The 24,214-nt window shown below is 39.0% G+C and overlaps 2 protein-coding genes across 9 annotated transcripts in view; one reads left to right on the plus strand and one right to left on the minus strand.

Moving 5' to 3' along the window:
- nek12 (NIMA-related kinase 12) overlaps positions 1-9,158 on the plus strand; it is a 59,544-nt gene extending 50,386 nt beyond the window's left edge. The window contains exon 4 of the mRNA XM_053630913.1: positions 8,170-9,158. Coding sequence (XP_053486888.1) covers positions 8,170-8,382 — 213 coding nt within the window. The 3' untranslated portion in view covers positions 8,383-9,158. The remainder of the gene's footprint in view (positions 1-8,169) is intronic.
- A 327-nt stretch (positions 9,159-9,485) lies between these two features.
- The window catches only part of mid2 (midline 2), a 162,843-nt gene continuing 148,114 nt past the window's right edge, over positions 9,486-24,214 (minus strand). For all 8 annotated transcript variants that reach the window (XM_053630910.1, XM_053630908.1, XM_053630907.1 and 5 more), the window contains 3 exons: positions 19,220-19,381; positions 13,168-13,375; positions 9,486-12,161 (listed from right to left, as the gene is read on the minus strand). In XM_053630910.1, coding sequence (XP_053486885.1) covers positions 11,759-12,161; positions 13,168-13,375; positions 19,220-19,381 — 773 coding nt within the window. In that variant the 3' untranslated portion in view covers positions 9,486-11,758. The remainder of the gene's footprint in view (positions 12,162-13,167; positions 13,376-19,219; positions 19,382-24,214) is intronic.

Consider the following 24,214-nt stretch of genomic DNA (forward strand, 5'->3'; position numbering starts at 1 on the left):
TAAATGCCACACTGGCAGGCAGAATTGCTGAGTAACTTTGACATTTTCTGGACACAGATTAGGCCTAGACCCAAACTAAGCATGAATTTGGAGAACTAGAAAAGCACTGTTTAAATAAAAAAATAGTTCTAAAATAAATGACTTAAAACACCATTGAGTTTTTATGGAGAAGATAGAAACTGGGGAGGGAACTTGAAATGTAATAAAGTGTCCCATCTATGGGGTTGGGGGTTCGTTTCCCGCCTCCACCTTGTGGATTTGTATTTGTATTTGTATTTGTGATTTTGAATGTTCTCCCCGTGCTTTGGGGGTTTCCTCCAGGTACTCCAGTTTCCTCCCCCAGTCCAAAGACATTCGTTGTAGGCTGATTGGCACTTCCGAATTGTCTGTAGTGTGTGAATGGGTGTGTGATTGTGCCCTGAGATGGGTTAACCCTGTATAGGATACGCAGTACAGAAAATAGGTGGATGGATCTGTGTCACAAGTAAATATTATCCATCCATTTCCTGTGCAATTGAATTTGTGTGAAAAGCAATGCACAAACTGTACTTTCATCAGTGGGTTGCACACATGCCACACTGAAATGTACTCACTGACATAAGCCATGCTCAGAGGGTGTGGTTGTAATTGGAGATGGGAAGACAGGCCTGAAAGCCTTTCCAAGAAATGTAAAGGATATGCTTTATATAGTTTCTTATTGGCTAACTTCATGGAACAAACTTTTCAGAATTATTACCAAAATATGATGTTAATTTGACTAAGTACCTACAGGCACTACACAGACAATACAACCCTTGTATTGCAGCTCACATTTTTAAAATAATACTATCAATAATAACTGAACTGTAGCTTTAAGTCCATTCGACTTCTTTTAACTCATAAGATCATGAAACAGATCTCAGTCCTGATTAAAGGTGCTTTCAGGCAGAACTAATTAACTTGTTGGTTTACACCACATTAGGGGATGGGCCAACAAATGACATAACAAGCTGCTTCAGAGCTGCTCATTACTTGTGCAATTAGAAATGTAATTACGAGGAGCTCCTAGCCCAGACTGGGGGATGTGGGGAATTTGTAGCTAATGGGTCTTACACGTAGAAAATGTTAATTATGATGTCCTGACAGTAATATGTTTTATTTTGACAAAATTCAACAGGTAACATTTCATTTTTTATGTTTCATTCGCAGCACGTTCAAGCTTTGGATGCGTTTAAATAGATATTGTGAAGAGGTACTTTAAGAACATTTTTATTTTACATGCTTATTGTATTTTTAACAGTTTTGATGCATCTAAAGATGCATTGGTATTAAAGATTGGTATTACACTGGATGTATAATTATGTGCAGGTGGCAAGGTTTAGAAGTTTGACTCTTCTGGGAGTCACTTTGAGATTGGGGCTATTATATATAAAGCTGCTCAGAATAATTTTTCTTTTTGTTCTTAAATCACACAAATTCTTAGAACTTCAGAAATTTGTCTCAAAATGTTAAAAACCCTCAAACATCTTGCAACTGAAAGAATATTGCATGGAAGAGTGGGCAAAAATTCCAGCAAGACTGGTGGACAATTATGCAAAACGCCTACAAGTAGTTATTTCTGCTAAAGGGGGCAATACTAGCTTCTGAGGCCAAGGGTATACATACTTTTTCCACAAATGAATATCACATCTAATGATATTTCTGTTGATTAAAGCTAATTGAAAAAGCTCATTTTCCTTGTGGTTTTGTTCAAGTATATCAACATTATTAACAGGCACCGTTTCAAAGATGATCAAATGTTTGCTTGTCCAAATATGTCAAAAAAGCCAACAATTTCCATGAGGTGTACTTATTTTTTTCACATGACTGTATGTGCTGTTATTATCAGGATTTTGCTGTGCTTGACCACTGCTTTCCATTTGAATGAGCTTCCTCAGTAACCGTTTGTTCCCCCTCAGGGACTATATTTTTCTGGTATCCTTGAGCTACATTCTGTAGCTCAGATATTTTGCATCATTAGAGTTGTTTAAATGGGATCTTTCATGATTTGGTGAGAAATATGTTTGGGTGGTGTAAAAGTATGAGACATGACCCAAAAGCATCTATCTTGTGCCAAAATTGTCAGAGCGGACATCCCTGGAATAGTGTAATCGACTACTGGAGGCACACAACTATAACTCTGAAGCTCTGACAATTATATATCCCTTTACTCAAAGTTTTCACAGATGACTGTTCTTCTTGCACACTGAGGTTTCTCTACTTGGCCTGACAGATCCCTGCTGGATTAGTGTAACGCAAGTGGATTGCAAGAAAGAACCAAGCAAGACCATACTAGTTGCACCAGCAAGAGCAGACCAGCTTTACCAGTGCAGCCATGATGGTTGACCAGCGTAAACAAGCCTAGACCAGCATTGAATTTATAGTGGTTTAAGCTGTCTGCATCGTTGTCTCACTGTCTGCATCCATGCTTAGCCTGTTTAACTTTGCTATGACTGACATTTCTTTGCCAAGGTGTTCCTTAAATATTTTATCAGCATGTTTGGTTGTAGGACCTTAGGGATTCTTGAGTCTTTATACAGAATGTTATGGTGTATGTGCTATATATACACACACAGACAAACCCATGTGTGACTGCTTTCAGTTAATTTTCCATCATTTTGTCCTTGGGTGTGGGCTAACTCTGAACACAAGATGGTGTATTAGTTCTTTGCATTGGTAACTAGTAGTCTGTGGTCAGTTTTGTCCTAACTTTTGCTGTATGTATGTAAGACTTATTAGTAGGCAATGCTTCTGAGGAACGGCATATTGGATACCACGTTGTGACATCCAAGATTCCGTGACAACACATTCATATTTGGATGCATTTATCCTTTATCCTTGTAATGCTTTAATCACAGCATTTTCTATATCAGCTTTATATTTAAGCTTTTTGAATTCCTTGTCCTTTCTGAAGTCCATCCGAAAATATTGGAACAGCAAGGCCAATACTTTTGTTTTTTTCTATACACTGAAGACATTTGGGTTTGAGATCAAAAGATAACTGGAATTCCTATCGTCTGTTTTTCATTTCCTGATATTTACATTTAGATGTGTTAAACAGCTTAGAACGTGGCACCTTTTGTTTGAACCCACCCATTTTTCAAGTGATTAAAAATATTGGAACATGTGACTGACAGGTGTTTCATGTTGCCCAGGTGTGCCCTGTAGACTCTTTGTTTAAACAATTAATAGCTCTGAATGTCTACTTTTGGTTTGAGCCTTGGGTTACATTTGTGGAGACTGAATATTTTGTTAAAAAGGATAAACCAACATGAAGCCCAGAGAACTGTCTATGGGAGAAAAGCAAGCAGAGAAAAGAAGGGAAATCAATCAGAACCACTGGGCTTAGAGAATACAGCAATTTGGCAAGAAAGAAACCACAGGCGTACTAATAACTAGACGTGGAACAGATCGACCAAGGAAAACAACAACAGATGATAACAGAAACATTGTGAGAGCTGTGAAAAAAACCCCAAAAACAAGTCTCCAACAACCTCCAAAAGGCAGGGGTAAAGGTATCTCAATCCACCATTTGAAGACTTCCAGAGCAGAAATATAGTGGACGTACTACAAGATGAGCAAACCATGCTTCAGCAGTAAAGCCTGGAAGGTTAGATTGGAATTCGTGAAGAAATAAAATTTAAAGCAAATACACAATGTATAGCAAAAATAAAAGAATTGGCCTTGCGGTCCCAATACTTTCTGAGAGGACTGTAAGTGTTTTTGTCTTCAAATCTGAAATGGATGGTTTGGCTGTCTTAGTTTGTTCTAGATTTCAACACATTACCACAACACTGTCTTCCATCACACTCTGGCTAGATCTGGGTCTGACACGATGTTGCCATGTAAACTAGTGTCAAATTTGAGGAAGACATCTGTTCAGTCAACTGCAGAAGTCCAGTGTTCATCTTTTTCCATGCTGTAGATACTTCTGAAAGATCACCAGAGCCATTGATTTTAAAAATCTTTCAGACATTTTCAGACTTTCCTCTGACTGGAATCCTACATTTCCCCTTCTATCCTTTGCATCTCTTGTCTGTCACAAGTGTTTCTCTATTTTCTAACATCTGATCAGACTACCCTTTCTCTACAGAATAACCTTTCTCTGTTTCATGACAATTCCTTAACGGTCTATGCCCAGGCCAACTTTGATCCATCTTATATACATCTTTTTTCTTGGGAAAACAAAAACTAGTGGTCACAGGTGGTAGTACTATTAACTACTGTACCACAATTAGCTATACACTACTGAAGACTTCCTGAGTATCTAGCTACTATTAGGAAGAGTCTTCTTTTTCTTTGGCCACACAAGTCCAGTATAGTCAAGTATAGTATTTATCATTGCTTAAATCTTCTAGATTCTAGTTCTTTAAAGTTTCCCATCAACACCAGTTCAGCTGGAGGTTTCAAATACTACTCTATACTTCAGGCTAATAGCTGGCTCCTGTCTTGTGCAACTTAGCTAGTTAATAATCCAATACATATAAACTGTTGCATGGTTTCATCCCATTGCAGTGTGCTGTTTCTAACATTAATGCATGTCAGAAAAAAAGGATGCACAAAATCATAGGAGCTCAGTCATAAATACTTTGATACAACTGCTAGTTATGCTCATTAGAATGAACACTTGTGGAATTTTAAAATCCCATTCCACACCCTGTCATCCACAAGAGCTATGCAGATTGACTACAGTGCTGCAGTAAGAATATAACACAGGCAGAGGGCTGAAATCCTGCAGAGCCATACACCATGGGGATTACAGTGATTTTGAACGTTTCAGCAGAGTGGCATTTCACCAGAGAACACTAAATCTGACTCGTGATAAAAAAAAAAAGGATGAATCTACTGCACAATCAGAATATGCCTGATTATGGTAAAGCCTTAGAACTGTAAAATTTATAGTTAGACTGCACTAAAAGTGCTGCAGAAGCTTTAAGCTAATGATTGCAGTTTATGCTGCTTTCGTATGCTACTGGATTTATAGTAAATAATATTTACAGGTATATGATCAGCTCTTAAATACCAGTTGATGGTAACTGCATATATAAAAATGTGTTACATGCATTCTGTAGCCTGAGACTATTTTCATGTATTTTTCTAACTTCACTTCCCTTGTACACACATCATGTCTTCATTATAAACTTCCAAGTAGGGATATAGCGTTTAAGAACAGCACAGGAAGGTTGCATTAGCATTATCTTTCACTGAGTGAGCAAAACAGCTTCACATGACACAACTGCCACAATATCTGCCTGCCAGTTCCTCCATTTTAATCATTCCCATTTCGTCTGGGAACATCTCAATTCAGAGCCTCTGCAGTTTCCACAGCAGTAATGGTGGAGTAATTAAAGAGGCTTGTGTGTCTCTCTAAAGAGCCTCGAATATGGGCCCATTTGTGTGCTTTTGCATTGTGGCTGATAAGCAGCACCATAATCAAAGTGTCTACTGAGGGTGATGCAGCACACAGTGGTTCTCGGAGAAAGAATCACTGCTGAATAGATGCTGAAAGAAGGACGCATTAAAAAGCACTGTTTACAATGATGGCTGGTCATGGTATTAGATAATGGGGCTAAAGGTATCTATCAATAACTTGACAGTGAAACTTTTTGGGTTGAGCAATGCATTTTATGCCACAGCGTGGTTGAATGATCTAATCTGATTGGTCAGTAGGTGTGCATTATTTTTGTACAACCTCTGGCAAAAGTTTTGGAATCACCACACTTAGAGGATGCTCATCCGGCTTTTTTACTTCGTAGTAAATAAATAAAGGCCAGATATGAGACAAAACAATTTTTGTTTAATAGCTAAACATTCTGGCTTCATGGAACATACCTCAAACAAGTTCAATTAAATTAGTTTAATTAATGGCATGTTTTTTTCCAGATCAAGTTGAGGAAAAAAATATGGAATAACCTTGTAATTTGCATTCCTAAAACAAATACCAGCACAAATCTAAAAATGCAAATTAGTTTGCAGTTAAAAGAGAGTGTTTACAGACATTAACCGTGGGACTTTTTGGAAACAAGGAAACATGGCCCCAACAAGAGAGTCATCAGTTGAAACAATGGAAAGGATTATAAAACTCCTTCAAGAAGGAAATCCAACATGGAGTATGGAAAAAGATGTTGGTTGAAGTCAGTCAGCTGTGTCTACAATTTGGTGCAAGTATAAACAAAATGGGAAGGTTGTAAAAGGAAAACATATGGGTAGACCAAGGAAGACAGCAAATGTAGGGATCGAAAACTCAAAGCAATATGCCTTGAAAATAGAAAATGCACAACAAAACAAATGAAAAAACAAATGGCTGGAAACAGGAGTCAATGTTTGTGACAGAACTGTAAGAAATCGGCTGAATGGAATGGGATTTACGTATAGAAAAGCCGAATGAAAACCAGCACTAACACCTAAAAAAGAAAACGAGGTTACAGTGGGCTAAAAAGAAGCAATCATGGAATGTGGATGATTGGATGAAAGTGATATTCAGAGATGAATCACGAATCTGCATTGGCCAAGGAAATGATGCTGGAACTTTTGTCCGGTGCTGTTCTAATGAAACATATAAAGATGACTACCTGAAGAAAACAATCAAATTTCCCCACTCATTTATGATAGGTTGAATATCAGGTAAAGGACCAAGGTGAGGCCTCAACAGTCAATGCACAGGTATACACTGAAATTATGGACACTTTTCTCTTTCCGACAATAGAAAATAGGTTTGGCGATGAAGAAGTTATTTTTCAGGATGATAATATATCTTGCCATAGAGCAAAAAGTGTTAAAGCTTTTCTTCAGGAAAGGCAGATCAAATCAACGACATGGCTAGCAAACAGTCCAGATCTCAATCCCATTGAAACTTTATGGTGGAAATTTAAAAACTGGTCCATGACAAGGCTCCATCCTGCAAAGCTGATCTGTCAACCGCTACTTGAGAAAGTTGGAACCAGCCTGGTGGAGAACATTGTTTTTCATTAGAGAAGTCCATGCCTCAAAGAATTCAGTCAGTCATAAAAGCGTGAAGTGGAGCAACAAAGTACTAATTGTGATTTCTTTGTTGATTATTAATTAAAACAATTTAACCCTCTTACCCCTAAGTTCCCACAGTATTATGTCCCATAACCCTATATTCCCCAGAGAAACAGCACGCCAACCCTGAGTTCCTGGGCCAAAATCAACATTTTAATTTTAACATTTTTAGGCCTTGAAACAACTTATAATAATGTATTTGTGTAATATTACTTTGAAAATGAAGCAGTTCAGTGTTTTTACTAAACTTAGAGCACAATTCTTAACTAGAGAAATTACGAAAAAATGCTCGCTAAAATCCTTCTACTCATTTAGAAGTACCATACGAGCATCAGCGTGGTCAATGCCTTTGAATAAATTCAAGTAAATAATAAATAAATAAATGCATTTTAGCGCCAAAAGTCAAGTTTCTGGTGATAATCAGACCAGCAGGTAGTGTTTTCACGAATGCACAGAAATGGTCCCGTTATGACTCCAGACCCCTGCAGTGTCAGTCACACTGGTTGATGCTGAAGATGAAGACGGATCAGGGTCTGAATCAGGAGAGTTTGCGTCTCTATCAGTTTCGGTTTTGGTTTCAACATCGCCTGAACTTTCACTGCTGTCACTATCTAGAATCCTCGCTCTTGCCTGTGTAACTGTGTATGTTTTTTCTTTTTTTTCACTGTTTTAAATGTACCTGGTTTCACTGTAGGTGTAACTTTAGCTGGAACACGATTAGCTTTTCGCTTTGGCATTTCTAGTTCACTTCTACTGTTACACCAATATTCACGCTTGGATCAGCTTCATCGTAATGCTGGCGTAATGTCAATCACGTCCTGATGTCATCAACCTTCCGGGTTAAAAAATAATAATTAAATAAGTAAGGAATCATAGCAGAGTAATGCCGGTACACCGGCCTTACGGGGATAACGTTTACACTGTAAATCCTCTATATCGGCCTTACGGGGATTTGGCATAGACTACCAAGCCGGTATATCGTCCTTACGGGAATAGATCAAAGACGGGAAGCCGGTTTTTCGGCCATACGGGGTAAGAGGGTTAATTGAACTTGTTTGAGGTATGTTTCACAAAGGCAGAATGTTCAGCTATTAAACAAAAAATGTTTTGTGTCCTATCTGTGTTCAGAATGCAGTAGCACGCCTCGTCTTCAACCAGCCCACGAGAACCCATGTCACACCCCTCTTCATCTCCCTCCACTGGCTTCCTGTAGCCGCCCATATCAAATTCAAGGCCTTGATGTTCATGTACAAGACCTTGTCTGGAACTGCACCCTCCTACCTCAACTCTCTCCTGAAGGCTTATGTTCCCTCACGCAATCTGCGATCAATCAACGACTGACGCTTAGTAGTGCCTACTCAGCGTGGCTCAAGGTCCCTTTCCAGAACCTTCACACTAACTGTCCCTCAGTGGTGGAATGAACTTCCAACCTCAATCCGGACCGCAGAATCTGTCACTATCTACTGTCATGACAAGGTGTCATCAATGGTATAATAGGAATGATGTGGGGCTATTACACAACTATAACATACACTTAAAGTCAAAACATGTAGTTAATTAATTTGTAATGCCTACTGGGTGCAGACAAAAACCCTACAGTTCTAACATCTGTCCTTTTGTGTAATTTGTACTTTGGACATTGTATACTCGGTCTATCTAATTTTAGATTCTCTTCTAAAGGCATTAAAAAAAAAAGGATAATAGACAAAATAATCCACTTTGTTCACATTCATTACACCAGGGACTTAATTTTACATACAATGCTGATGATAGGTTGCATGAATCTATAGTCTGAGCTAGAAAGAAATCAGCCCAAACCTCACTTCTTCATACTGTTCTGTGTATGACTACTGGTGGTGCTGTTGTGCTTGGTTCCATAAAAATCCCCATTAAACCAAGTGGATGCCACAAATGAAACCTTACTTTGATGTCTTTCCATCTTTGAAAGACAGGGGGGCTTGACACTGCTAGTCCGTTTATGCCAGCCGCCCCTGACCTTGTATTTTCTAAATACATGGCAATGAAACATGAAGATAACTGTTCCTCGTATTTCCTGAATTTCTCCGTTTCGATCAACATGTTTTATGGAAAAAAGTCCTCAGCATAAAATTATGCATATCATCCACTGTGATCATCTGGCATTGGATTCCTCTTTCTCTTTACACCCTCTACGCATTCCATCTTAGTAAAACTCACCCTTTGGTTTTCTGGCCTAACTGTGCCCTGTGCCAGGAGAGCCAGCTGAAGAGCATGGGCAATGCCCCATCTCCTGACTGTGGGCACTCAGCACCCTGCCAGTGCAGCAGACTCCTCTCTAGCCTCTCATGCCTGTGGGGTTTTGTGAGCACACTTGCTTGGCATCATTAGTCTTCTCTTTCTGTGACACAATCTGGGTATAGAGAGCATACAAATGTAAGGGAAGGACAACAAAACACACCAACCTAGATGTTTGGGATCAGATTTTTTAATTGGGTTTCAGCTCACATAAATAACAATGTTCATATATATTTGTATATTATACAATTTCATATAATATATATTTCCCCCTATGATTTACAGCCTTGTCTTGCTAAAATTGATAGATCGAAGGAAACAGAAACATGATAAACACACTAGTGTTTGATCATCTAATTAAAACTGAAATAACCATGAAACCTTGAGTAATCATTCTCCCCCCCCCCCCCTTATTGTAGACATAAAAGTAATCAGTGAACAATGGAAATGTAAATAGTTCATCAGTCTATGATTTTAAATGCAAAGAAATGCACAGCTAGTTGTAAACTTGATATGCAGTAAAGCAAAAATGTTCAGTGATCTCTATGCTGCACATTCTCCTTACAAAACAGTATACTGTAGAATATTAATAGGAAGCAGTTCAAAATTGGTCTGAAGGACCCAGTGACACACTCAAACAAACAACTCAAACCTGTCAGTTAGAGATGAACAGCCCCTGAATAAGACGTTTTGGAAAACCTTTGCTTACCTGTTACTCAACCTCAATGGCTTCTGAAATGTAACGGTCATTAGTATTAAAATCCAAAAAAAAAAAAAAGTCAAATGGAAATGGAAGTGTTCAAAATGGACTGTCACAATCTACATATATTGCTTTTGTGTTTAGGGTCCACTATGACATCTTAACTACTCAGTTGACAATATATAGAATCAAGATATTGGACAGCTGAAAATTCGCAGAGCTTTTACAGAGAAAAAATTAATTCTTGCAACAACTGCCCATTTATTGTGCATGTATGTTTCCAATAGTATTAATAATAACCTCACAGAACACACAGGAAAGAATATTATGGTGTAACCTTACACAGTGGGAAAAAATGGATTGCATTAGCACTGCGATCAGAAGCATGCTCTGGGATTTTAGCACAAAAACATCGAAAAGCAAAATTGGCCATGGGAGATGGGAGAGCTGAGCTGAGCAGCCACATGGACAGAAAAATAAACGAGAGAGAGAGAGACACCCCACACATGACTATACAGTAGCAGCAGCAGGAGAGTGCCATCAGTAGTATGTCTGCTCTCTAGGCTGCACAGAGACAGCATAGCTCAGTTGGACGCCCATTTCTGTTTCGAGGAGGGGCTCAAGTACAATACACTATTGCCAGTACACATTATCATGCTACACAGTATTTTATTTGCCTGCAAGTTAGAAATGATTGTCTAGGACATCATTCACTGATTCCTCCCTGAATATTGTACTGAGGAAAATCATATATGAGGCAAAAAAAGCTTTCTAAAGCAGTGATGAGATGGGATTGTTGGAAAAGGGAAAGTAGACTTCCTTTCATGCAGAATGTCACAACCAATGAAAAACTGAGCTGAATAACGTTATAATTGGCCCCTCCTTTCTACTGTTTGAATCGATCTCTATGTGAAAGTGTACAATGTATTCCGTAAAGCCCTTTGGAGATTTAGTTCACCCACAATGCTTTTATGAGCTGGCTGATTTGGTGAGATGGATTCAGCTTTACAATAAAAGAAAATACTACATGGATCAGTAAAGATCCATGTCTATAAAATCAGCAGTGGGACTGTCATGCTTTTCCACAAAATACAGAACAAGAAACCAATAGAGTGGAACAAATCACAGAGGAAATACACATCATGCTATAAACGTCTAGACAAAAACACAAAGAAAATGTTCTCCTTGTTCTCCCTGAATGTGAAAGTGTGAGTTTGTTTCATCGGATATTATTAAATGTTAACCTCAGTAGAAACGCCATATCTATATCCCTTTTTCTATTAGAAGATAAATCCACTATATTATATTCAAACAATCTCCAGCCCTGTCCAAAGTCAAGTTTCTTTTTTTTCCCTCTTTTTACACACAGGGGCACTCAAAAATGTTAAAAAAAAAAAAAAAAAAAAAAAAAAAAGTGCTTTTAAGGATAATAGTAAAACTGATAAAAGAAGCAAACCAACCTATTAGTTGTGAATAATTTACATACTTTCCCCACTCCATTAAAGATCTCATAATCCATGACTAGTAATCATGCAACACATCTCAAACACCCCTGACTGCAATGAGCAAGGAACACATTTGCACATCCTTCAATCCCAGCTCCTCCTCTTCTATCCACATCATCAACAATGTGAGTCAGTGGTGGGGCCAAAATAAAAGTGAGGAAGCAGAGTGGACAAAATTAGACCACCGGTCCTAGAGGAAAAGTTCCTGGATCGCTCTGGAACAGTTGGCATGAGTGTCTCAGTTGCAGCTCTTCATAGTCAGGCCATATGGAGACTCATGCTGCCGGCTGCTGCCGTCCTGCTGCTCGGGGCAGTCCACAAAGTCGGGCACAGGCAGGCCGGACAGGATCATCAGTGATTTATTTGAGATCATAAAGGTAGGGGCGACAGGAAGCAGGAAGGAGATGTCGAATGTGTGCAGGTGCTGTGAGTTCATGGCATCATAGAAGGACAGCGTGTTGTTGTCGTAGTCCAGTAGCACTCCGAGCCTCCGCAGCTGCAGTGACGCCTCCACCAGCATCTCTTTGCTGTTGTGCCGCACCAGAAAGTTATTGTTGCAGCGGGAGAACACCCATGATGACGAGTTCTTGCCGTTCCATTCGTTCTTCGGGGCCGACTTGTACGCCACACCCACGGTGTACCTGCAGCAAAAGATGCGGTTTGAATGCAATGGTTGCAGGTATAAAAAAAAAAAATACATTGTGTTCATTTTGGCAGAATAATAAGCCAACCCAACAATTGCTGCTATGTAGATCAAAATGTTTCAAAACAGATTTGTTTATAGACTAGGAACGGTTTCAGGTAGAAGTGGACAACAAGGCCATCAGAACACGTTAGATAAATTCATAAACGGATAATGGCAAAAAGAAACTAAGGCCAAATGCTATCAGTATTAACTGATCTTGCTTTTTCGACTTGGTAAAGTTACTGCACAGCTAACATGGGGAAAGCAGTACTTTAAAGTTCATCTTAACTAAATAATCTGCATAAAAATGGCTTTAAATAAAAGGATGATTCAGCAAACGTGTCTAAATTTAGCAATGTTTGAGATGTTAAAGCATAAATGTTTTGCAGGAGTATAATACTCCTCTATTATATTCAAACCTAGCTCATTTCAAGTCAAAGCTAGCTCATTTAACCAGTCGATTTAACAGCAGAAGAAATATCTCGTCTTTGAGCAGACGGGTAGATGGTTGTGTTCATCTGATGGTAAAATCGGATATATCACACAGATAAATCCAAAGCTGACATTTTCTTTTAGCTTTGGGTGGAAAATGGATAGGAATGGTTGCTAAGCAGTGATTCTAGGATCAAGAAAAAAAAAGGAATTTTAGCTGCTTGAAATACATTAATGTACAACATGCACACTAGATAATGTGTATATCACGCATGGGGACTAATTTGTAGTAGGATGATTGAAAGATTTTTGACTGTGTGGAGCTTGCTGGGGTTATAAAATAGGGGTGAAGGGCAGATGTAGGGCTGGTTGATATTTTCTTTCTATAAATTGGGTTCGTAAAAGCGAGTCAGTCTCACTAACTTACACCAGTGTATAGCTGGTAAATCAGCAACAAAATGGCACTGGTGCAAGGTTAATAAGTGGCCCAGAGGAGCACTGTTTCTGTGCCGTAGTGATTTTTTGCTCACCATGTGGACGCTCCTAACAACACCTCCCAGTAATGGCAGCCACTGTCGATAAATACGTTGCCAGCAGCGCCGTAGGAACCTGTACCACTGAATCGCTCTGGTGTGTGGCTCTTCTTTAAAGAGCTCTCATCCTTCTCCATGGTCAGGCAGTCGTTGGACAGGCGCAGCTTCTTATGAGCCGTCTTTGGATCCAGTTTAAAAGGCTGGCCTGTGGATGAGAAGACATGACTGAATCCAAAGAGACAGCAGGAACATGTGCTAGTCTAGGACAAGCTTTTTAAAGCTTGGTCAATTTAAGCATTTTCCCTGATTTCAAAACACTTGAATAAATGTAGCGAGCATTCAAAGTGGCTGTTACATATGATAAAATAAGCAGTGTAGAGGTACTCAAGGACCAGGGCTGGAAATACAAACCTAGGAGACATATGTGAAATGTACTTTGAACTTTAGCACAAGCTGGTTAAATGATGAAGAACCTCCTGCTCATTAAGAAATGAGTTTTTATTAAATTTCATTTTGTCTATGTGAATTCGTATGCATACATTTGCTATTAGGGATTATTACTAGGGCTGTGACGGTGGCAGCTTTTTACCGCCGCATTGGTTAAGCATTATAATATAATAATAATAATAATAATAATAATAATAATAATAATATTACATCATTTTATAGGCTTAAATTAAATACAAACCTAATTAGAAAAAAATTTATTGAGGCTTTATTTGAGCACTTCTGTCAGTGAAGTCAATACAGCCTTGTTGTGTCGTGTTGTTGCAATAGAGACACAGCCTGATGGGGCAGTCATGCTAGGCTTTAAGCATGCGTATTTTTGTCGGATGCCGCTGCGAATATGGCCGGGAACAGAATATGACATAATCCGTCAAAACTTTCGCTGCTTCACAGCAGTAAAATGTCAGGCAATATTTGAAGCAATTAAAAACAATTTTGTTTCCATCTGTCAAATATACCATCTGTTCCTGTTTTCAACGACACCGCAAACCAGGCAGATTCTCTTTTTAAGTTGTTATTATAACCTTTTAAAGTTGTGTTGAAGAGTACAGGATAGCTCAATACCGCTAAAATTAGCACTTACATTAAAAATTTTTATTTTTTTTTTTACTAAAAGGTCAGTCAGTGACATCGCGATCATCTACTGGTCACTCGTCTTCACGTTATACGATTTCGCGGGTCAGAGTTCGCCAAATTTGGCCTTTCATCATACAGCATAGTATGAATATTTTTCACATAAGCTTGCATTTCCGGTCTGCCATTTTCGGATAAGTTTGAATGGAAGTCAATGGAGCGCTAAAGCCTAGTGTGACCGCCAAGTGTAGTATACCACAAGCCTATCAAACTTTGAAAGAAATACCAGTAGGTCGGTAACCTAAATAATATGTTAAAAATCGAAATATTAAATAAAATAAAAAAACGTGGTGACATGCCTGGAGATGGATCCTGAGATTTGTAGGTTAGTGTTTGCCCGTTTAAAACACGTTTTTTCCCCCCACAAAGCCGACATATGGCTTCATCCAAATTTATTGGATCACCTCTCTCGTTGGGCACGAATCCAAAATGCTCCCAGATTGCCCACGTAACATTTGGTTTCCCAAAAAGATCCATCACAGCGGCAGAAACCGAAGTGAAATAGCAGAATTCGCCTCACTGGATTTTGCTGCGCTCAAACAAACTAACAGACAACACCATATAAGGATTGTGATTATGTAATTTGTGTATTAACATAAAATCTCCCACTACATGGTAGACTATAAATACAAATTAATATTGTAACTGTTATTATTATTATTACTACTACACTTGTACACAAAACATTATACTTTGTACTTGTCATAGTATCCACTCAAGCAGAAACATTAACGTGGCGTCATGGCCACCATCACAGCCCTAATTATTACTAGCATTAGCTAGTTTTACGATGACTCTACTATGCTCCAGTGCATCCAACCATCCATTTTCTGTACCGCTTATCCTACACAGGGTCGCGGGGGAGCCTGAAGCCTATCCCAGGGGACTCGGGGCACAAAGCAGGGGGCACCCTAGACAGAGTGCCAATCCATTGCAGGGTACAATCACACAGACACACAATGGACAAGTTAAAGTTGCCAATCAGCTGACCAGGCATGTCTACTGCAAGCTAATCAAACCTGAACCAAGCCTGAAGCTAATCATCTGATTCCCGTCCTAATGAGTGACAGCACAGCACAATGATCAGCTGGCATGTCTAGCTTCACACGCAGTGTGAGTTACTGTGCCTGGCCTGACTTTCCAATAATGAGCTCTTGTCTTTCAAACTGCTTATCGTGGCGAGTGCAGTCCTCCTCAAACACACGTGTACAGTCTTGCCTTTCCATTGGGGTTTGCGTCTGGCAAGCAAAAAAGGAAACATGTCTATACACACACATCAGACATGTGGCATGCTATAGCCAGTGCAAATGAAGCAAAATACCTGTTACCTATTACAACAAATAAACCAACACCTTTAATGCAAGGAATGTGGAGTAAGCCTGTGTAATTCAGCGACAACATCCAAATTCACCATATTAGCAAACAACAGACTGTGCAAGAGAGCTGCACTTGGGGTGGGAAAGATAACCACATATATAACTCTGAAGGGATCTGACAAAAACATGTTCACAATGTAAACATAAGTGCTGATTAGTGCGGTTGGAAGGGAAGGGTGTTTCATCTCGCATTCTGTTCCTACACAAGTGGGAATAGCACCAGGACAATGGTCGTCTTTTTTTTTTTTTTTTTACTCCTCCTAATTTTTTACTCCTCCTAACACACACACACACACACACACACACACACACACACACACACACACACACACAATCTTGTTGCTGATCAACACAGATACATTACATACACTATACTATATATACTATGGAGATGTATAGATTACTTACTGACTGAGGATAACATACTAATTGAGACATACTTCAGCACAGCTTGATTTCTCAACCGAACTCACTCGATGAAGTGGCATTTTAACCAGACACTTAAATGACTATTTGAGATATACTGCACTTGTCCTTGTGGCCGACATTGTATTTTCAATTTTAACTGAAAATGGAACTCATCGGAGGCTTGCAAATCTAAACAGTCTGAATATTAAAGATAGAAAAAAAGTCTCACAACATACTTCGAGGCAGCTATTTCACATTTATAGCCTCTGTCAGTGTGGCTTTGGTTTCTATCTTACAAGCCTGCAAAAAGACAATGCCTCTTCTCCTTGGTTGCCCTTAAGGCATGATATGACATGATATAACTCCTGACTTACGGTAAGGGATGGTTGAGCCAGGCATGTTCTACAGACATACTTCTGAGAACATCCTGACAAGATCTATTAAGGTCTGACATGGGTAATGCGCCTGGTAATTGCACTGTCTCAGACCCTTTACACAGCCCGAAAATGGGAGAAAGCATCACAAGCACTGCATCTGTAAAGCCATACAATGTGCTCCTAGGGTCTCTTTGCTCATCTGCTATCTGGTAAAAGGTCATGCAGCATTTAGGCCATGTGTGCCAGACTCAGAAGCAGATTCTTTGCCCAAACTGACAGGCTTCTTAACAACTTGCTGTTCCCTACCACCACCCCCAACAATCAAGTAAGGTCTAAATTCCCCTATCACATGCAGTGTGCCAATTTGTTTTGGTTTATATAATACTAGATCCCGTACTTCCTAATTTTACACACACTCATTTTACCCTTAATACATACCATCACATATAGTGTATTCTGAGAAACACACACACTCACACCTGGAATCACTGGGCAATAAGCATGAATACACACTGGAAGGGATGCCAGTCCTTCATATTATATTATATTTTATATATATATATATATATATATATATATATATATATATATATATATATATAAAAAAACCTATTAAGTTGACTAAAATGTTTGTCTAAACACCCCCTGTTGCTTGACACAGAAGCATCCTAGAAGTACTATTACACATAAATGGTGAACTTTAGTGAAATTTCAGGTATTTGCAGTCACTCATTTATCAAGCTGAATCGCAAATGCCATTTTATTAAGCATATACACCAATCAGCCATAACATTAAAATTCCCTGCCTAATGTTGTGTAGGTCCCCCCATGTGCCACACTGTCATCGGTTCACCGGTTATCCTTTATTGGACCTCTTTTGGTAGGCACTAACCACTGCATACCAGGAACACCCCACAACACTTGCTGTTTTGGAGATGCTCTGAGCCAGTTGTCTAGCCATCACAATTTGGCCCTAGTCAAAATCGCTCAGATCCTTACGCTTGACCCATTTTTCCTGCTTTCAGCACAACAACTTTGAGAAATGACTGTTCACTTGCTGCCTAATACATCCCACCCCTTGATAGGTGCCACTGTAACAAGATAATCAATGTTATTCACTTAACCCATCAGTGGTTTTAATTTGATGGCTGATCAGTGTCTACAATGTTGTACTTGAACTGATTATATATATATATATATATATATATATATATATATATATATATATATATATATATATATATATATATATATATATATATATATATATATAATTTAATTTTTAATTTGGCATATCTGCGTGATGGTGACACCTTAAATAAAAATGAACAAAAAAGGCTTATTTATATCCAAATGCACTTGTATGCTAAACGGTTTAAATTGTAGAATGCAATTTCTAATTAAAAAGGAACTTTTGCATTTTCTACTTTCGTGTAGATGTACAGTTTAATGCGCTCTTGCCCTTGTGTGGTATGTGCACCAAGATCTCACATTCTTATATACTTGTATGCAAGTATAAGTCACGAAGACTTGTGACTAGTTCTTCTTGACTCTTGTTGCTAGCTAGTCTCCTCACGCACACCACAGACACACACGCACACCACACAAATGTGCGCACGGCAACTTCACTTTAATGATGCAGTCACCAGCAGCTCTGCTTCTGGATAATTACAGGCAGCTGATCATGCTGTGACAGAGACTGGAAACAAAAGCCTGTGTTTCAGAATCTGCTCGCTCTGAATATCTTAATCAAACACAAAGAACTTATGTAAATGGATTCAAATAGTAGAGCTGCTTTTTAGAGTAACCTATTGTGTTACTGTGTGTGGCTGTGAGAGAAAGTATTTGTAGGGGAAGAGGGAAAGAAAACAGATGAAGGACATGCACAAAGTCACAAGAACAGGAGACACTGTGGCCTTGGTCAGACTATGAAGCCTGCACGTGGCACTATGGGGCGATGTTTCTGGTAAACACACCTGCTGAGTAACATGACTCTTACAGAACATTTCCCATAAATGGCCTTTGCTGCCTCACCATTTAAAGCCTGTCTTTATCATGAACTAACACAGTAAACTAAGTGCACTGAAAACCCCCAGCCAACGCAACAGGAATGCAATCAAGGAATGCCTTGGTCAAACACACATAAAGCAAAAAGAGGTGCCGAGTCTGGGTGTGATAACTCAGGCGGACGCAGAGAGAAATAGAGGAAACTATAGGAGGATGAAATGTTAACCTTTGCTTCCAGACATCCTGTATTTCACCACTACACCACCTCAGAGCAGCATAAAGCCTCTCATCCAGTCATCCATTTAAATAATATCTTCTAGAGCTTGTGGGTGTTTTGTAACATGATTGAGAGAAGGAACGATGAGGTGTTAGAATGCAGATGACATCTGGACACAAACACACACGCTGCACAACAGTGCTATTTTTATCATCAGGTTCAGTTGCTCTCAACTGATGGAACAGTGTATGACAGATCTACATAATTTACCTGATTACACATCTTCACTGACAGATTGAGCAGTCAGAAGGGAACTTAAATAAAAATCTTGCATTAGGTGCAGAGAGTCATTCTTATCAATCATACATCCTCTGGAAGTTAGGTACTGAAGAACCGAATGCATATTTTGAACATGACCCAACAATATGCATAATTATCAAGTACAGAAATGTTCTAATGTCATTCATTAAGGTTTTTTCTTATAAACATTTGTATTTTCCCTTGATGTGGTGTGAGTAACTCACTGTTGGTTTTGAGGCGTGCTGGCTCGCTATTGCGGCTGCCAGCCTGGTTGATGGCCTTGACAAAGAATATATAGCGGGTACCGCTCTGAAGCCCGTGCACAGTGTAATGATTCTGCTTAATGTTGGGCACGATCATCCAACTGTCCACTGAGTTATACAGACCTACAGAGAGAGAGAGAGAGAGAGAGAGAGAGAGAGAGAACACAAGAGGGCAAGATGTGAGGCAGAGAGGCAGAATGTGTTAGAACAAATGAAAACACAAAGAAAAACAAATAGTAAAAAAACCTTTTTAATTGATCATCCATATCAAAAGACGTGCACATAAATGGCATTCGCATACACTATTTCCATTATTCCTGCTCCTGCTGTTCTCTATGTATTTAGGACATACAATTTGAAATCAACAAATGTTTTTTCACCATGTGCAGTATATTTTATAATATATAATTATATTATACACACACACACACACACACACACATACATACACACACATATATATATTATCGGCCCCTGTGGGGTTCCAGGATGTATGCTTCAGGCAAACAGAGACAGTCACAAACACTTCCCAAACCCAATTTCTTATGGTGCCAAGATTTATACTAAACATCTCCAGGGAACATCAGTGCACAGACATGAATCTGACCGTCAATACTCCCAGTGTGGGAGCTACAGACATGGTTTCTTTCCGCCGAGCAACCAGAATGTGTCAAGCCCTAGGGATTAACACTCTCGCTTACAAAATCACTGAAATTAAATGTCAAACAGCCTACACCTAGAAAACATGATTTCAGTACATCGCGGAGAAAGGACAGCTGAACAGTGTCAAAAATGCACTTTCAAACAGCCCCAGTCAAACATTCATTGTCACTCCATCATCCTCACCACATACATCCTGAGAAAGCAAATCTTTCAGCAATTTAAACCTTGCCTTTTCCATGGACTTTCTCAAGATAATTCATCTAACAGTGACTGCATATAATTGCCATAAATAAGGCAGGGAAGACTTCAGACAAGCCTGAACAAAAGTTCAAATGTGTCTTCAGTGTCATTTGTTTCTTTAAATATTTATAATGAACATAAAAAATGAAAGAAAAAGTGACATTAGTATGAGGTCATATTAAAGACATTTGAACTTGGCCACTGTCTGCTGTTCTGAACTAAAGAAACAGACGACACTGACTGAAGAAGGAATGCAGACAGTATGATCATCACTCCCAGTCTTTCAGTGTGTGTGTGTGTGCGTGCATGCGTGTGGGTAGATGAAAGGATGAAATAAAAACGAGGAAACATCTAAGGAGAACTGGGATGCTCCTGCCCCTGTCTGTGAATGCAAACCTGTGTTTGATGCTGCAACAGTGAGTTTTTGTGTGTGCGCAGTGTGTTTTTGTGTGTAAGCAGGTGTGCTTCCATGTACAAGATGCCACTAACGACACACCTAATGTCTGTGAGCAGACTGCATTCTGCATCTCAATAATCCAAACAGAAATGTACCATTTCCTGCCATCACACTCAGTCTAACCAGTATCATATGTGGCCTCAGAGGACTCTGCCTTTATTCTCCTCTGATTGTTCTCTGCAATCCTCTAAAGCCCAGCTTATGAATATCTGTGCTATAAGGAACCGTGCATTTGCAGGAGTCATGGACAATGTTATCACGAATGAGCCTGCAGAAGCCTCCCTGAAGCCTGTCCCAATATGAACTGCGGCATTGACATCGTGTGTGCATTATTATCTTCTTGGCTAATCAGACACCTCCTTGAGCAATGCAGAATTCTTCAATCCACCCGGTCAGAAGGTGTTTATTAATCTTCTATAACAGTAGGGCTTGGACAATAGTACCTGCTGCAAGGCAAATACAAGGGTATGTGAATCAGCTCGCTCTAATGTGTTATCCTTTCTATAGTAACAACTCATTTACAGGGACTTGTAGGCCAAACAATAAGCAGCTTTAAATAACTGATATTATTTAATATCCAAAGCTCTAGTAAGGCTTTCTGTAAGGAGATCGTTAACATTTATGAAAGTCAGAGCTTTAAGCTAAAGCTGTTCCTTTAAGTTTTTCTGCTGAGACAAAGTCTTCAGGACTCGGCTATATTTTTCTTATTAGCTTATTAACTTCAAGAGAGAGGGGAAAAAAGTCTGGTGATATGCTTTGCATGACTAAGGATATTAAAGGAATACTCCACAATTTAACCCAATCTCTATCCACTGCTTCTGTATCACACGTATGATTACGGCAGACAATAATTTTGATTATTTAAAATTTTGTGAAAAGTACAGAAAACCTGTTCCCTCAAAACTCAGTTATTACTGGGCATTTGCTAAACTCCTCTATTCATAATATTCATCTATATAATACCAATGCATCACTACTTTAAAAGTACAGCAGATTAAACACATTCTACATACATTTGCACATCAATGTTTACTGATGCACCAACAAGTGCCCTTAGATTTCCATTATAAGTACATTTTGAATAAACTTTCCTCGGCAGCAAATGCTCATGCACAGAAATTAGCCTAAAAAAAACACTGTATTCCTTTAACGTGACAAAAAAAACTCTTTCACAATGTATACAGGGTAAAGCATTCAAGCATTCATGTGTGACTGATTCATTTGATCATGAAGGACTGTCATGTGTCCTCATTTCTGTGTCCTTTCACTCGCTTTACATAGCAGTACCCATGTTTATCTTTTGATAGTACACTGTGTTGTTGGAAGGGTTCAAGTCAATAGCAGGATTCACTTCAACTCTGCTTTGAAGTAAAATAAGCGATCTGGCAAGATGATCAAATGGCAAAAGACAAATAAACCTATTATTCATGAGTGAGCTTGAGATATGAATCAGATCACTCTTCCCACTGCCAGTTTCACTGTAACTGCTTACTATAACATCACATCATGTTATATATTTTACCCTGATAACAGATCAGCACTGCACCAGACCTCTCCATTTTGGAAGATGCAAGTTAAGGACAAACAGGTAAATTTGTGCAACGCAGCTCGAGTGTGTCCTGCTGGGAGGATTGGAATGCCATTTGCTGCTGGTTTAGCGTGCAGCTCCAGCAACTCTCATCACAATGAATCACCATCACAATAAAAGTGGAGTAAAGAGCATTAGCTCAGGTCAGATGTAATCGTGCCTGATGCCAGGACAGCACCTGCACTCACGTGAATGAAAAAACCAGCAGGCTAACCCAGCCTCCATGCTTGGGCTAATGACTGGCCTGGAAGAGTGCAGTCCCTGAGCAAGAGAGGGAGGAAGCTTTTCACTTCTCCACTTCCAGCCCATTAGTGTGAGATCTGGCTGAGATAGCTGCCTTTGGAGCTGTTTTTAATAAGCCACCGAGGGGTGCCTTTGTGTGTGTGCCAAACGTGTAATTGCTGATATCTGACCTGTAGAGAAGGTTGAGGTAAATCTCTAACAATTTTGCATGTTTTAAACTGGAACAGAAAACTGGAGTAAAGAAAAACAAAATTAAGTTGAAAACCCTTATCTGGACAAAGCTGTCAAATTTTTACTCTGTCAAAAAAGCTTATCCAGTCCAATTTTCAAATCACTTCAAAGCTATTCCTCTGAAACATATTTCAAACATAATATTTTCAAAGACAGATCAGGAAAATGTTATAATCAGAGCAAATATCTACAGCTTATGCAAAAATGCAACATAACAGACTTAACATAACAGACCTCAAATCTGATTTGGTTAGGAATACAGGGGATCTGCAGGTATCAGCACTTTTTAATACCATATTTAAGAAAAAAAATATCCCCCCCCCCCAAAAAAAATTTCAGACGTCACTTCAATCATGCTACATGATACATCAGCTATAATGGATTGTGTTCATACATATACATCCATTTCTGGGTTTAAGTAATCTATAGCAGGGTAAACGTTTATAGAGGGATATGGGAGACCAGAGCAAATATCCTTTTTGCATTATCATTTGCTCAAAAAGTGAAAGATAAAATAAAATAAAATATAAAAATAAAATAAAAATCCAGTTTTTCCTTTTCCATGACTTTCCAAGAGAGGATCAAATATATAGAGAGATGGATTACGGCAGTCGGAAGAGAAAAAGATGTCAAATTTACCATCACTCCCTCAGCAGCTGTATTAGAAACCAACTCACTGCAGTGTTTACTAAATGTTTTGTAATTTAATGCCAGGGTAACACAACAAGTAGTGTTATAACTATACATACATTTGATAGATGCACCGAAATTTCTGCTGAAAATGGCATTTTTGGTTTTTGGCCAAAAGAGAAAAAGACTGAAAATACGAACTGAAAATATATGCCGCCCCGCAGCGCTCAGATGTCACTTTTGATCTAGTTGATGGTTATCACTGCGCTACCCGGTAAAAGGTGATAATGTCAGCGTTTTTTTCCCAAATACTTAAAAGTTTCTGATAAGGACATCAAATTTGCAATCTGCAGTGTCCACTTGTTTTGAAACCCCCTCACAGCAGTGTTTACAATTTTTTTTTTGTCATTTAATGCCAGGGTAATGTAACAAGTAGTGTTATAAATGTACATAAATTTTTGTAAAGCAGAAAAGAAAAAACTTGGCTATTTTGTAATATTGCTATTGCCCTGAATAACACTTACTGACAGACTCCATTCACTTTTATGGGTTAGACCTTGTGGCTTTTATCTTGGCGGAAAACTGCAGGAAGACCTCTGTTTTGTTAGCAACATTTTTTAAAATTCACTTCTCATTACCAATCAGGTGAAAGGCTGTAAACCTCTGCCCACAAAAATGCTTGAGATTACTCCAACATAAAACCAAAGTTAATCTGGCGCACGTTGTGTCTAAGTACAGACAGAGATGAAGTTGGTGTGGAGCGGCGTTGACTGTGAACCGAGCCGCTCTAGTCACACGGCTTTACCATCTCAAACAGCAACGAGCCAAAATACAATCTGAATCTGCTTTACAGTGTCGGTGCGGCTGCATTTTTAACACCTCTGAAACATGAATTTAAGACATT

The sequence above is a fragment of the Ictalurus furcatus genome, chromosome 8 (genome assembly GCF_023375685.1).
Source record: "Ictalurus furcatus strain D&B chromosome 8, Billie_1.0, whole genome shotgun sequence".
NCBI classification, from domain to species: Eukaryota; Metazoa; Chordata; class Actinopteri; order Siluriformes; family Ictaluridae; genus Ictalurus; species Ictalurus furcatus.